The following is a 15,426-nucleotide window of genomic DNA, read 5'->3' as shown; positions in this document are numbered from 1 at the left end:
TATTGCTCATTTCCATGAATTGCATGCAAATCAAACCATTTGAACAGAATAACTAGGACAGGGAGGCCTAGATGGGAGAGATGGCTTATATAGTTTACAATGCCGATCAGTGTGACCACACCTGTAGGGAATATTGGCATTTCATATCATGCAAAGATATGCATGACCTGGACGAATTCCCAGAGCTATGGTGGAATTTTCTCTTCTACATGTATATGCAGCCACTGTTTTTGCCAGGCATGTTAATATTTATCAGGTCACCGTGGTAAGGATGAAGCAGAAAGTAAAATAAAACCACCTTGAAAGTACAGTCAAACCTGTATTAGCGGTCACCTTTGCATAGCGGCCACCTGCCCATAGTGGTCACTTTTTGTCGGTCCCTTGGATTTTTCCCATTGACATAAGCGTTAAGAATTAGGCTATAGCGGCCACCTGTCCAACGCGGTCGCGGCCAGACGATTTTCGGTCCCGCGAGTACAGTAACACTGCCGATAACGGGCAATGTGCGCCGGTGGAAGCCGCATCGCGACCACACGCCGGGTTCAAAATCTTCATTTTTTTATGCAGTTATCAAGTTTATGTGAACTCAACTTGACAGGATAATAATGATAAAGAAAACAAGAATGTTTATCTTTGTTAGATTATCCATGGTTTGACGCGAACTGAAGTATTTCTTCACATGGCTTGCGTTTGTACATTGTGGCATATTTGACTATTTCTGTGCATTTGGACAGTGGGCAAAAATTACAGTAGTTTTTGGAAAATACAGCCCGCACATGTATCTGATGCGCTAAGTTCACGAATTGTTTCAATATCGGCCCAATTTTCCGTTTTCCCCGTGAATTCATCCGAAAATGTGCCCAAACACGATTTTCAAAATGGCGGAGCAGCATAAAGGTCATCGGAAGACACCACTGTTGCGGAGGTATAGTGTGTTAAATTTATTTTGCTGCAAACTATCACTGAGGATAATTACTTGACCAAAAGCCTCAAACTAAATATGGATAAGATTACTATGATGTAAAATTTGGGCTGTTGCAATTTTCTTAACAGAAAAAAGCCCTCAAAAGAGCGACCTTCCTCTCATTACCCTATTAGCATAATGGTAGAAGCCGATCGTGACAAGCAAACAACAACAGACAAGGAAAATTGTCGCCACGATTTTATGTTTGAAAACGGTCGAGAACTAACAGTAAGTGGCAACTGAGCAACATATATTCTGTTCTTAACTAACTAGGTGGCATTTTGCTGCGAAGGACTTAGTTTCATATGATTAGAACTCGTTGGTGACGCGTGTGCCGGCAGTGAAGCAGTCGCGAAGGATCAAGAGTAGAGTATGGCGATGCTGGTCTGTTCAGACATGAAGCCCGAGTAAGCCATGGATTTTGGAGTTGGCAGATACAATAATTCTTTTTTCAAGCCCATAATAGAAGTAAAAGAACAAGAATCGAATTTCTAAAATATGCCTTACCTATGTTAATGTTTACATGTGTACTGTACGGTGAATAAAAAAAAATGTATCTCAGTGGGTACTGAAAACATGTGTCACTCGTGGTCAATTAATCAACATTTTCTCCATAGCGGCCACCTGTCCTTAGCGGCCAGTTTTGGCCAGTCCCTTGAGTGACCGCTATAGACAGGTTTGACTGTATTATCATTCACAGTACATGTGTATTGTGTGTATGACTATGAGTGTGTTTTGTGAATCAAAAGAAAGATTGTCATCTCAGCATTTTGCCTCATATGTTCAATTCCCACACATTTTTCAGTCATGAGTCATTTAGCCAGCAAGCCAGTGTTGACAATCGGATGTGTATGCAATGTACTGGAAGAGAACACCTAATTGCTTCTGGGGGGACAGGTGTACAGCACATAAAAGAAGTAAAGAAAAGAAAGGAGGACTTAATGTAATTGTCCAAGTTTTGTGCTTTGCTTCCTGTTTTCCTAAACCACAAATTCAGTTACAGCGTGCTTCATTGTATGCTTTAGCCTCTGTATACTCTGTACTTGAAAAGTGACATCAGTTAAGTGCGGAGAAAAAGCACAACAGAATGCTCGTAGCAAAGACCCATTGTTCAACTGTCTTGTTAGCCCGAAAAGCACAGTTTATAAGATAAAAGTATTACCCCTGGCTTCTGGGGTTTCACTTCATTCAAGCAGTCTGTCTCCTGGGCACTTTTGCCCCTAAAGCAACATGGGCTGTCACGGAAATTGCTAATGCAAAGCCTCATGCCGAGACAGCCATCTGAGATCCCCCTTAACCTTGTATTTGTCCTTGAACTTACATTTGCATCATCTATAAACATGCATGTCAACTGCAACTATCAGGTGCTGTGTGATGGCTAAAGCTTACGTAAGATATTCTAATGGGAATTCTTGTATGAAGGTAAGATGCATTAATTACATTATGATAGTCCTATTAATCACATACCCTCAAACTCAGGCAAAAAGGGAATGAACTATGACATTATCTAATGTGATTTATTTCAAAGTACCATTTACTGCAAATTTCACCCTGTCCTTGAGTATAATCCCTAGGTCCTTACTGAGCTTTATGTCAGTGATATCAAAATGAAAAGATCCCTCAGACTATTACCTGATATGGTGCTTATCAGGCAAAGGACAAGAAAGGTTAGGAGAGAGCAAATGAGCTCTTAAGTCACCAAATATTGCACACCCAAAGGTGCCCTTGCATTGTACCCTTTTTAAGTAATGTCTGCATTGCAAGAAAGGTTATAAGAGAGCAAATTAGCTCTTCAATCACCAAATATCACATTCCCAAAGGTGTCCTTGAATTGCACCCGTCTTAAGTAGTGTTGTCATGCACTTTTTTCATTCTAATGATATTCACCCCAAGAGAACATTTCCTATCTTAGCAAGTTAAGATGAATGTACGTGCCATTGTACATGTACAAAATGCTATGCTGTACCAAGTCAAGTAGCTGATGAAACACAGATGATAAGCAGACGAATGTTGTCCTTGAATTTGACCCTTTGAGAGCAGCATGACACAGCCTAGCCGTGACACACTCCATCTCGCACAGCTCCCCTTCCCAAAGGTGTAACACAAGCGTGACAAGCCTGGTTCTCCTAATACCTGCACCACTTAAGATATCTGCTTGGGGGGTGTCATTTAGATTGCATATTCGTCTCCAGTGAGATAATGGCTTTTGAAGTGATACTTTGTTATCTGATATAATGTCATGGATATGGTGGAGTAGCTGCATGCATTTCATATTTTCATTTTCTTTACTGCATGTTTGTGTGAATTAATGGAAAATTGGATGTCAGGAATCACAGGATAGTTGCTCATTAAGACAATTGGACTTAGAAAATTGATATACACATTTTTTGTTTGTACATTTTCTTTAAATATTCTGTAGTCTATATAGGGATATTTCTTGCTTTCTCATGAAATCATCTTTGCATTCTGATTTGGAACACTCACCAATATTTCATTGGTTTCAAAAATATATCAGCAGGGTTTAAAGAGAGGTTAAGTCTGAGATATACATTTTCTAAACATAGATCTTAGACTTCAAAAGTTGTATTAAGCAGGATTACATGTATGCCAAGGGCTCCAGAGCCAAGTCATGTACTAGAGTTTGGCAGTGGGCCAGCTAAGTTTTGTATCAGGCACCTTTGGGCAACGATAATCCTTCCTGAGGTGTAGATTCCCAATCCGTGTGAAATCTGAACTTTGCTATGCTACATTGTTTATAGCCCATGGTGCACTTGTAGTTCATGTTTGCAAAAGTTCCTGTCTCAAAGAAATATTTACGACCCCAGGGGTCCCCCTGTTTGGAGGGCCAGAACCAACTGGGAAGTGAGATATCATAAGGTCTCCCCAAGTCTTATCCAATTCTTCATGCTATGATTTAATGTTTGGGTGGATCCATACTCACTGTAGGTGTAGGTGCTGCAAAGTACTTAATGATTGATAGTTTTCAAGATACCTGTAGTAAATTGTCTCTTGTCTCTGCAGTGTGAATCATGGAACATTTTGAAATTGCATTTCCGGAAGTCCTTCAGACATTGGACAATATTTCAGAGGACTTCTTCATTTCCCATGATGTCAAAGAAAAACTGCACACATCATGCAATATTTTGAATTGATAGATTGTGTAAGCATTATCTTGTATGTAGTTGGTCAGCATTTCCCTGTGCTGTCTGCTGTGATCCCTCCCCTTTGATGTCACACTGAGAGGAAGCAGCCAGTTTTCCTCTGTCAACTCCAAATCCATTACCGATAAGCCCTGTGCTTCATCATGGCACGTGGTAATGTGTTTCAGATGGGGAGCTCCAGTTTATCGACCCGCAGAAGCGCCTATCTAAGTACGGTCCACGGGGCTGGCGCACGGACGGCAGCCATGTGAGTAATGACATCATTTTTCTGTCCCATTGTGCTAATATCACGTAACTGCCCCATGGGCCATGTCGGTCAGCTCATACATCCAAAAGTGATTTCAAGCAAGGTATGCATTGTAAGGTCATACATGTACAAAGCCATTTTCTTTGTGTGCCGACTTGAATTTTATAGACGTGAAATAGAGGACAGAGAACCTGCATTATTCAGCTTTCGGATTTTATCATATTTTTGATAAGTCCAAGAAAGAAAATCAATCATCATAGCTTAAAAGCCCAAGAGCGGTTAGAAAGGAGATGCCCAGAAGACAAGACTGATATGTTATCAATGATATTGAATATTTCCAGGATGACAATTCTAGTGTTTTGTCTTATTTCATGTGTTCTTCAGTGTTGGAAATTTATGTGGAGCAAGGTGAGTTATAGAATCGCTGTAATACTTGGATAAGTGGTAAAAGACTCCTAGGACTCAGAGTGTGATAATTATTATGGTAATATATATGACTGTATAGGCTTCCAGTGGAATGAGCCAAGAAGGCCAAAGGCAAATCTTCAGCTCTCTCTAGCTGCATAACGTAGATAGAGTGAGATTAGAGGCCCAATCTACATGCACCGATGTGCGCTGATGGAGCGATTGAAAATTGGAAATTCTTCCACCATATTGATTTATCAATTTCCCGGGGCTCAAATGGAGGGTTTTGCCCCCGCAAATTGCCAAGCTTCCAAGCACGAAAGACAGATCCGAAAATTTATTTTGGCACGTTGGTGGTGAAAAATTCCTGCGTTGTACAATACCATTATAGTTGCTCTAACTTTAACAGTACCATAATGTTCACTGTTCTAAGAATAACTCTACACTATTCACCAGTAGCTAGAGGCCTCCAACTAATGTCCTCCCCCAACTGACAAGGAAGTAAAAAGTTGGTGCTTTACTGATAAGTCAAATTCCCAGAGGAGTGTTCTCCTGGTTTGTGTGGGAAGGGGTGATTAGGAAATGCACCAGGTGGACCAGGCTGTTGGGTGGCATTTTGCTGGGAGCCAGGCTTAAATAGACCCTAAGAAACACAATTTAGGAACAGAGGGATGTTCCAGGGAATAGTAGAGAACCTGATTAATCCGTTGTGAAAGAACTGAAGCTTTTGTTTTTGATTGATCTGTCCCAGTTTATTTACATCTTGTGTCCCAGGAAACAGAGGAAATTCTTCTCCAGGCCTGTTTATTTACAGGGACAGTCGGACCTGATAAGTTGGATAGATTGGGCAGCATCAAGCATATCCCTGTCACCGTATCTAGGATAATCTGTAGCCTTCCTTGTTTACCTTTAAGAAGAACAGGAAATGTTACAGAAGAACTATTCATTGTCAAGACAATTTAAGTATCATGGTTGCTAGACACTTCTAATCAGGTGATGTGCAACTCAACCAATCAGCTTCAGTTCGTGGAGGCCTACTCCTTATTACCAGGAACTAAGCTACAATTATTTGATTTCAAACCTAAGAAATAAGAAGTATAAGATATGTGATATAGACTGACCACTAGCACTGTTTTGTTTATATGTTCATGCCCTAAAGCACACAATTTTGAGTGTTGTTGTTTACTCCCACTGTAGGGCCTGGACAAGAAGGGTGCTCCTCTCCTCACACTGTACTTCCGGGTGCAGTTCTACGTGGAGCACGGAGGGCTCATCAGGTAACACCACACCTGTATACTTCAAAGGAAGAAAGGATATCGTGTTTGAAGTGGGACAGATACCTAGAGATAACTACAGTTCTCACTTATTTCTGAGAAAGCACTGCAACATCCACAAGTCTTCGAAACAATTTGTATGGATTGATATCATTGATTGTTTTGTCTACCAGGTGCAACATCTTTGTTCTTCCAAAATACTTCATCAAGCACATTTTTCTGGTAACCTGCCCATCCTGATTAAAGCCTGATTGTCAGCTCAAATTTCCATTATCCAAACACTCTTTGGTGGAGCAATTCTGTCTACTTGGTGAAGAAGTCATCACTGTTAAGTGGATATACATGAATTTGGAGAAAACTTTGATGAAAGTACAGTAGACTCAAAGGGAATAGAACAAGGGATTCCAAACACAGAAACAGCTTGTTTCACAGTTTTCTGCAATGTAGACTGAGATCCTCCCAACTCCCAATGTGTTGGAGGGAGATTATCCTTATCTGTGCTCACACCCACACTTTTCTGCTACATTAGTTATTCATCACTCCAACAAGCATGCAGGGAAATCCTATCATACACCCTCAGGTGTGCTCATGTGAAAGTACTGCTGCTGAGATAACTACATGTTTTCCTTCCACTGTAAGATTCCCAGGGGTGCCAAGAAATCATTCAGATGTGACATTCCAAAATAATTATTTTGTTCAGGAAATTTCAAGCATTTTTGTGTCATGAATGTGGAGATTAATTTCCCACCCACCGGTTTCTTTAAACTGACATGAATTCGTGAGCCAATATGGAACGTTGCCACTAGACAACCATGTCATTAGTGTATAAAGGTATGGAGCTCAGGTTGCAGGTAGGCAGGATAGAGCAGTTGTCTGGCTTTACCTGACTTGAAATGCAGCGAAGTGGGGATACATGTAGGTGCACTGGTACGTAACCTACAAAAATATCAAGGTGCACAGGTGCACCCACAGTCAAACATTAGGTACACAGCTCCAATTTTGGGTGCCCAAAAGTGCACGGTTACGTCCACTGGATTTCGAGCCTTTGAATTGTTGACTGGCTTAACTGGTGGCTCAGGTGTGTGATGACTTTACGGCATGTTCATCAATGCCGTCACCTGTGTGGCCACACATCCTGTTGTTGTAATGCCAGCAGGTGTGGGGAAACCCTGTCTTCCATGGTGTAACAGTCTGGAGCTCCCATGGGAAGCCATACAGGGGCAGGCTGGCATGACAGAGGTTTATGTTACTGTGTGTTGGGCCTAGGGAAAACAGTGTTCTGTTTAGGGTTACCCAACCCTAGCAAACACCTGTCCATCCTAGCCTTTTTTCGCCCACTGTTAAGAGACTTAAAATTTTCAGTCTGAATGCTGTAGAATCATTTTCCAACAATACTTGTGCTTGTACAATGTACATCTGTAAAATTAGGATATGTTGAAAATACCATTGTCCTCATGCATTTCAATTTTACATTGGTAAACTGCATTTGTTGAGTCACTTCGGCCGAAATCTAAAATAAAATAAAAAAGGAAGCAAAAAAGTCTGTCTTGCCATCCTAAACTTTTTCAAAATACTGTAATGATGGCAAACACAAGATTAATAGGCCTGGGCCATATAGATGGCAGCCTAGCTTCATGTATACACTACAGCTGGCTGGTCTTGTTCAGGGTGGGGTCCACCTTGTTACTTAAGAAGATGGATCATCTTAAGTTGTTGTTGTTTGCTTAACAGAACAAACAGCTGGTTCTTAAAACAAACACCATTGATGCACATTACAATGAATAAAGTTTCAATCAAGAAGACAGTCACCTTCATACCCCTTTGCGTCTCAGAAATAACAGTACATTATCTCTTGCTAGCTTTTGTCTGTTTTTTTGTTCGTTCAGACCCTTGTAGTACCTTATAGCACATAGGGCAGCAAGTTTCCTTTGCTGCTAGCTCTTCCCCTCATCTTTTGCTAATAGGAAAGCAATATGGAAAGTGATGAGATCAATGCCATTTTGTACATAATGATAATGATCTTAATTTCCAGACCAAATCTAAGACTTTTACAATTAGCTAGGAACTGTAAGACCTGTTACCTTTCACTTTTCACCTAAAGCACCCTTTGACAAGCTACAGATGCACCCAGTAACCTTGGAAAGCCGGCGTGCTTAATGTTAATGTCTGTTGCCCACCCAGGGACAGAGTGAGCCGACAGCACTACTTCTGGCAGCTGAGACAGAACGTCACCCAGTCCTTCCTGGGCCCTCCACAGGAGGAGGCCTTCTTCGTGCTGGCAGCTCTGGCCCTACAGGCGGACATGGGCAACTTCAGCACTGAGAAACATAAGGGACAGTACTTCCAACCTTCCAAGTACTTCCCACAATGGGTACGTCTTCCGTGCATTACTCTATTCGTGTTTGATAAGAGCATGTATAGAAAGTTTTGCTGGCAGTTTTGGTCCTGCAGGCAGACATTGGAAACCTCAGCACTGAGAAACATAAGGGACAGTACTTCCAACCCTCCAAGTACTTCCCACAATGGGTAGGTCCTCCATACATTATTTGTGACTGATAAGAGCATGTATAGAAAGTCTTGCTGGCAGCTTTCATCCTGCAGTCGGACATAGGTAACTTCAGCACTGAAAAATATAAGGGACAGTACTTCCAACCCTCCAAGTACTTTCCACAATTGGTACGTCCTCTATACATCACACTATTCACTCATGTTTGATAAGGGCTTGAATAGAAAGTTGTCTTGGAGATGTATGGTGTACGCTATCTCAGTTTCAAAATTTGTTCTAATTCTGGGAAGCATTCTCCTGACAAGGTGAAAGCATTTTCCTGTTTCCTGTTATTCAATATCTTACATTCTGGCAACACGCTTAGCAAAATCTTGTAAAGATTAGAGAGTTGCTGAAGCCAGAACTTTTGCCCGTACCATACAAAATGTATATCATATCATGTCTGGACTAGTATGGGCCCATTCGTCCATACGTAAAAGTGACAGTGAAAAGTTGTACTCAAAGAGATATGCCATGAACAATAACATACACTTGATAATTACAAATGTACATAGCCACTATCACTCACCGGTGTCCACTGCTCCACTCGGAGCAAGTGATCACAACTGTGTGATTTGGAAACCCCAAATCCACCAACACCCCTGCCAGCCCTCCAGAGCGAGGCGCCGTATGGTAACGCAGGATAGAAAAGACGCCCTAGGACTCTGCATGGCCCTCACTGACTGGTCAAGTGTATACTGTGCCAGCTCAGTAGAGGACAAGGTTACATCTTTCAACAACATCATGCAAACCATGCTCGACACCTGCATACCTTACAGGAAGAAAAAGACCCGCAACGTGGATAAGCATTGGATGACAGACAATATCAAAGCGGCCCTCGAAAAAAGACAGTCAGTCTTTCAGAAAGAAGGGAATACACCCAGATGGAAGAAGCTACGAAACCAGGTGCAGTCTCTCATCAGAAAGCAAAAAAAGTATCACTACAACATGTGCATTGCGAACCTAAAAAAGCAAAAACCCCGGGACTGGTGGAACTTCGTGAACAATGAACTAGGCCGTACTCAGAAATCTAAACGAAAGATCACCTTCACTAACATCCCAGAAGACCAGGTGGCCGATGAACTTAACAACTTTTTTGGAGAAGCAATGTCGGATAGCAATACTTTTGATATGTTTCCACTCCCACCCACCGATGACTCCTTAGAGCTCTGCAACATTGGCCAGGTCAAAGCAATGCTAAGAAACCTTAACCCCAGACAAGCCAGCGGCCCCGACGACCTACCAAACTGGGTCCTTAGCCTGTTCTGTGAGGACCTTGGCCCAGTCATCTGTCATCTAATGAACGTGTCTTACAACACGGGCATTATGCCATCAGTATGGAAAACTGCCAACGTCTGCCCCGTACCAAAAACATCTCACCCAACCTGTAAGAAAGACTGGAGACCGATATCCCTGATCTCCACACTGGGAAAGGTGCAGGAGAGACTCGTGCTGAACAGACTCCTTCCTCTAATAAAACCCTGGATCAAGGACCAGTTTGCGTATATGCCAAAATCGTCAACCACAGCCGCACTGCTGAAGGCATATCAGTCCTGGCTAACTGACCTTGACAACAAGCAACCATCAGTTGTACGAGTTTTACTTGCCGACATGTCTAAGGCTTTCGATAAGGTTGACCACGGCATCCTTCTAAAGCACCTGGCAACCCGTGGAATCGCTACAAGAATGCTCACTTGGATTCAGAGTTACCTGTCTGGCAGGAAACAACGTGTCGCTGCCAACGGTCAGTTTAGCAGCTGGAAAGATGTCACCTCCGGAGTCCCACAGGGGGGAGTTCTGTCACCTTACTTATTCCTAGTATACATGTCCTCTCGAACTACCAAACACGCAACAACTACAAATATTGGATACGCAGACGACATTGGACTGTCCAGATGCATGCCCTGTGTCACCGCGGAAACGGACGATACTATGCAGGAGGAAGCCGATCACCTTGACTCATGGGCAACGCAGAACAACATGGTCATGAACGGCGACAAGTCGTACGAACTCAGAATATGCTTCTCCAGAATACCTCCAGTCCTTCCACCGCTCATACTGGGTGGGAAAGAAGTACCTATTGTCACATGCGCCACCTACCTCGGATTCAAGATGACCTCTAACCTTAAGTGGGATAGCCATATTTCACATGCGACAAAAAAGGGATCACAACGTCTCCACTATCTTCGCTTACTTGCTAAAGGTGGTATGCCCCCAGACGACCTCACGACAGTGTACACAACCCTAATCAGATCCGTTCTGGAATATGCTAACGTGGTGTACGCCGGATGTAACAAAACCCAGTCAAAAACAGTCGAATCTGTCCAGAAGAGAGCATCGAGGATTATCAACGGGAATGGAGGTATCCAGACGACAGCCCACCTGCCAACGCTCAAGTCTAGATGTGACGAAGCAGCCTTAAAACTCTTTCAACAGATGCAATCTGAAGACCATCCCTTGCACTACATGACAACAAGCAGTCGGCAACAACAAACCGGCAGAACTCTCAGAAACCATAACCATAGAACTCTACCTACTTGTAGGACCGAACGGCTGAAGAACTCGTTTCTGTTTCATGCCACAAAACTGTACAACCAGTCACTTTCGTGAACTTTTAAACGTGTAATGTGGTAAAAACCATCGTTTTTAAATTGTATTGATCTTTAAATCGTCCTAACATGTATATTTATGGCTATTTAAACTCGTCATTCCTGTCCGACGGTTTATTCTTGATGCCACGCACACAAGCTTGCAATTATTTTATAGTTCAAGGACATTTTAGATCAAATTGAACTGTGACCTGTATTTTGTATAACTAGTGGAACCTACAATTGTTACTGTCAGAACAATTCAGGATATCCAGTAGGATATCCTGCCAGTCTGCATATTTTGAATAAAGTTAAAAAAAAGTTAACATACTATGTTGGAGTTGAATAAAAAGTTTGTGAAAATATCACAATTAAAAGAAGACAGTGACTCATACACATTGGAAAGTTGTTAGTGCCCCATGTTAGAGATGAGTACTGGATTAAGACAAGCGTAAGCCTAAGTACCCCTAAAGCCCCTATCAGGTAAGATTGAAAGGACCTGCATGGTTGAACAGGAACAAATGGGGTGTGGAGGACATGATCCATGGTCGCTTTGATCAGACAGCCAGTTTGCTCAGTGATCAAAGCAACTGATAAGGACAGGAGGCTTCCTTTTGATGGCTGCAGCCAAGAGCTTTCTTATCATGATCTGCCTTATCATGAGCATAAGCCTACATATGGGGGAGGGATGGGTGGAACAAGCTGTATACAAATTGTAAAATTATGATCTTTATGATATTGCATTTGAGCATATGCTTGCAATTTGCATTTTTAATGCACTGAAATACAGAGAAAGGACATCTTTTTTATATTCTGAGAATTTTTGCGTTTTTAAGTATTCTTATAATGAAAATTTTCTAGGCCTAAGATCAAACCACACCAGTTCACTAGAGGTAGAGAGAAAGAGTCAAACATACAGATCCAGAATGTACACTGCATTAGGTAGACTACAGACCTATCTACATATAGAAAACAATGCATAGGTGTTATATTGAGTAACCTGTTCAAAACCAAGGAAATGGGCACACAAATATTCCATTTCTGATTCCATTTTGATAAATTCCTATTTGTGTGTTCTGACAGGTTATAGCGAAGCGGGGTGAGGACTACATCACAAGACACATGCCCAGCATGCACAAAGAGCACCAAGCCATGGCCACCACAGAAGCACAGACCGAGTACATCAAGCAAGCCATCAAACTAGAGGATGTCGCCATGCACATATACAGGGTCAAAAAGGTACGCTGATGCCTGTGTTTCATAAAGATAACAAATGTTCAAGCCATACAGATACGGCCTTTTATTTTCAAACAGTTAAAATTTGGATTATTGGGTAGTAACCTCTAGAAAACAATTGTGAAATAGCTACAGTATTTGTTTTAATGTACGTTTTTGTGCAAACGTTTAGATAAACCTGAAAGGAAAAATACAGAAGTGACTGTTCTTACTAACGAAATGACGCTAGAAATAGAACGGTAGTGATGGTTATCCACGAGATGCCAGTCTGGAGAGCTGTAAGCACCACTTTACAGAGACAGTTTTCCCCGTGGCCTTTGGTTGAACCGTGCGATGGCTTGTCTCAGCAGCACTTCACACAGACCAAAGGCTCAAAGAGTTATTACTGGACGCTGCTGAGATGGCAGTAGATAGCACGTCCTGTCTACATGGAGGGAGGTTGACCTTGTTAACATGTGAGTGTGGAGTGTCAACTGCCCTGGTCTCTTGACAGAGAGCGGGATGTTTTGCAGGGACAGCATATTTCAAGGATCCCGACTACTCAGACCACATACGGACAGCTTCAAATATTCGTTCTTACCACATACAAGCACTGAATGGAACTCTCTAACTGGCTCAGTGGTACATGTAGATGCTCTCACGTGTATTCAGTAGGCTTTTGGGTGTAAATATATTGAGATTAAGGAGCGTCACAAGAGTTGCACGTCAAGACATATCAACACACATGCATTAAAAGGTATTGTAAAACCAGGGTTATTGCCAACAATTGGTATCTTTCTCTCTGCAGAAAAAGAAGGAAAACCCAGCCAGTATTCTCCTAGGAGTCTGCCAGAGAGGCATCCAAGTGTATCAGGTATACTAGGGATTACTTATTCGAAAGCTATCTGACTGAAAATGTACAATTTAAGGTGTACACCTCCAGAGGGGAAAGTTTTATTTGACACAGAGGTTGTTGATAGAAATTTGCCAAATAATGCTAACATGTAGCTATGATTTGTTTCATTCTGACTCAATAGAGTAGATTCTGTTTCATTCATCAATCAGCCGAATGACTAATTTTGAAAATCCAATATTGTTCAGTGTACATGTTTTCGTATAAGGGCTCTAATTAATTCTGGCATAATTTTGATGCACAATAATAAGCAACAAGTATTACTCCCTAACCTACATATATGTGTTTTCTGCCAGATTTCAGATGCAGAACAGAACCTACAATTCAGTTATTCGTGGAATGGACTCGGAAGGCTAAAGTTCAAGGTAAACACTGCACTAAGTCAACACCATACCAGATAGGACTATTCCATGAAAGCAAATTTGCCGAAGGAATGATCCAGCATATTATTGCAGCAGCCTTTTTTGGTTAAAGTAGCCATAACAATCATAGTGGCACTCTAAATGTATGCATGTATATATGATAAACATTTTGTCCAGATTGTCATTTTCAGCCAGTGTCTTATTTCTTTCTTCCCCTGCAGAGAAAGAGGATAGAACTGCAACCCGACGGTGCGCCCTCTTTCAGGAAGCTAGTGTACTACACAGATAGTTATAACAGGTAGGATCTTCGAAAAGGACGTTGTTTCGATTCTCTGAACAAGGTTCTCTGAGAAATTGATACTTACCCTGCCAGACACATTCCCCTTTAATAGATCAGATTAATTGTGTTCCTAAAAGCTTATTAAAGATATTGATTAAGTTGCCCTAGAATAACAATGCGGGACTTGGGTATTGAAGATATTGATTTTCCTATAACATGTTCATTGTGACCCCTTGCTATGCCCCATATCTGGATGTCTGCCTTTTCATACATGCCCATATATTTTGTATAATAGGTTGTTTGATCTATGAGGCTGTCTGCATGTCTGTAAAGCTCTATCGCTCACTGCTCTGTATCATCCCTCGGGAGACAGGTTATCATGATATAAGTGTATATGGACTTGATTGATGGTGACATACCATATTGATGATGCAGTGAAACTTTGATTTTGCTTAATCTTGTTTTTAGTTTTAGCTTTTGTAAGTGTGTTTCAAGGGTAGTTAAAGGCACAACAACTACAACAACAGTAATTCAAATAAGAGGATTTAGACTTAAATTCACGACTAGATTGTGGACGTTTGCGTAGCTTTCAACAACAACAATGTTTACACCACACTCCTTTGACTTGATAATGACACATTGATTATTATGCAGTAAAATTTTGACTTTACCTGAGCTTGTTTTTATATATTAGACTTTGCTTTTCTTAGTGAGTGTTTCAAGCTTAGGGTAGATAAAGGCACAACAACTACAACAATAGCAATTGACATAAGAGGATTTAGACTCATGCTCATGATTAGAATGTGGAAGTTTGGGTGGCTTTCAACAACAATGTTTGCACCACACTCCTGTGTAGGTCCAAGTACCTCCTAGAGCTGATGAAGGGCACGCATCAGTTCCACCTGAGGATGAAGCCCAGACTGGACCAGATCAAGAAGATGGAGGCTCAAGCAGGTAAATCATCATCAGAAAAACCTCAAAAGAACAGAAAAAGAAAAGTCTAAGTCATAAGTGATTGTTGAATGCCGCACATGTATGACTTTTTGTTATATGGCACCCGATATCAGTAATGATACCTGGGTTAACCATTGTATTACCTAATGTTGTAATTTTAACAGATATTCAAATACAAAAGCCTTCCTCCCTGCCACAATAAAGTTATGGAACTGCCTTTGAAAAGAAAAGAAAGGTGTTGGCACACTGATATGGAATGCTTGCTTCTCACCACTGACTTTATCTTGTACATGGGATTTGATGCCACATGCATATGCCCTCCTTGTTGTAACCATAATCAGGTTAATGTCAGAAGCACAGTGATGACATGCTGGCTTCTCGCCATTACAATGTAGACTGTAATAATTCCTACTTGGGATTTGATTAATTTTGCCCTATGAGAAGGGTTCTGACAAGAGTGACCTGAGCCTGCCTATCAGTGCATCTGTTGTCTGTGAATCCCAGTAGCAGACTAGCAG

General features: G+C 41.5%; 1 protein-coding gene across 6 annotated transcripts in view; it reads left to right on the top strand.

The window, feature by feature from the left end:
• Window positions 1–15,426, top strand: part of LOC136433711 (FERM domain-containing protein 6-like) — a 32,734-nt gene that overhangs the window by 10,880 nt on the left and 6,428 nt on the right. For 5 of the 6 annotated variants that reach the window (XM_066426159.1, XM_066426156.1, XM_066426155.1 and 2 more), the window contains exons 4-12: window positions 4,293–4,372; window positions 4,757–4,780; window positions 5,975–6,054; window positions 8,233–8,422; window positions 12,268–12,423; window positions 13,208–13,273; window positions 13,609–13,677; window positions 13,896–13,972; window positions 14,811–14,908. In XM_066426159.1, coding sequence (XP_066282256.1) covers window positions 4,293–4,372; window positions 4,757–4,780; window positions 5,975–6,054; window positions 8,233–8,422; window positions 12,268–12,423; window positions 13,208–13,273; window positions 13,609–13,677; window positions 13,896–13,972; window positions 14,811–14,908 — 840 coding nt within the window. The remainder of the gene's footprint in view (window positions 1–4,292; window positions 4,373–4,756; window positions 4,781–5,974; window positions 6,055–8,232; window positions 8,423–12,267; window positions 12,424–13,207; window positions 13,274–13,608; window positions 13,678–13,895; window positions 13,973–14,810; window positions 14,909–15,426) is intronic. The other variant, XM_066426157.1, reaches the window with a different exon arrangement.

The sequence above is a fragment of the Branchiostoma lanceolatum genome, chromosome 4 (genome assembly GCF_035083965.1).
Source record: "Branchiostoma lanceolatum isolate klBraLanc5 chromosome 4, klBraLanc5.hap2, whole genome shotgun sequence".
Lineage (NCBI taxonomy): Eukaryota > Metazoa > Chordata > Leptocardii > Amphioxiformes > Branchiostomatidae > Branchiostoma > Branchiostoma lanceolatum.
The sequence above is the reverse complement of the archived record's forward strand: the minus strand, read 5'-3'. Positions and strand labels throughout refer to the sequence as shown.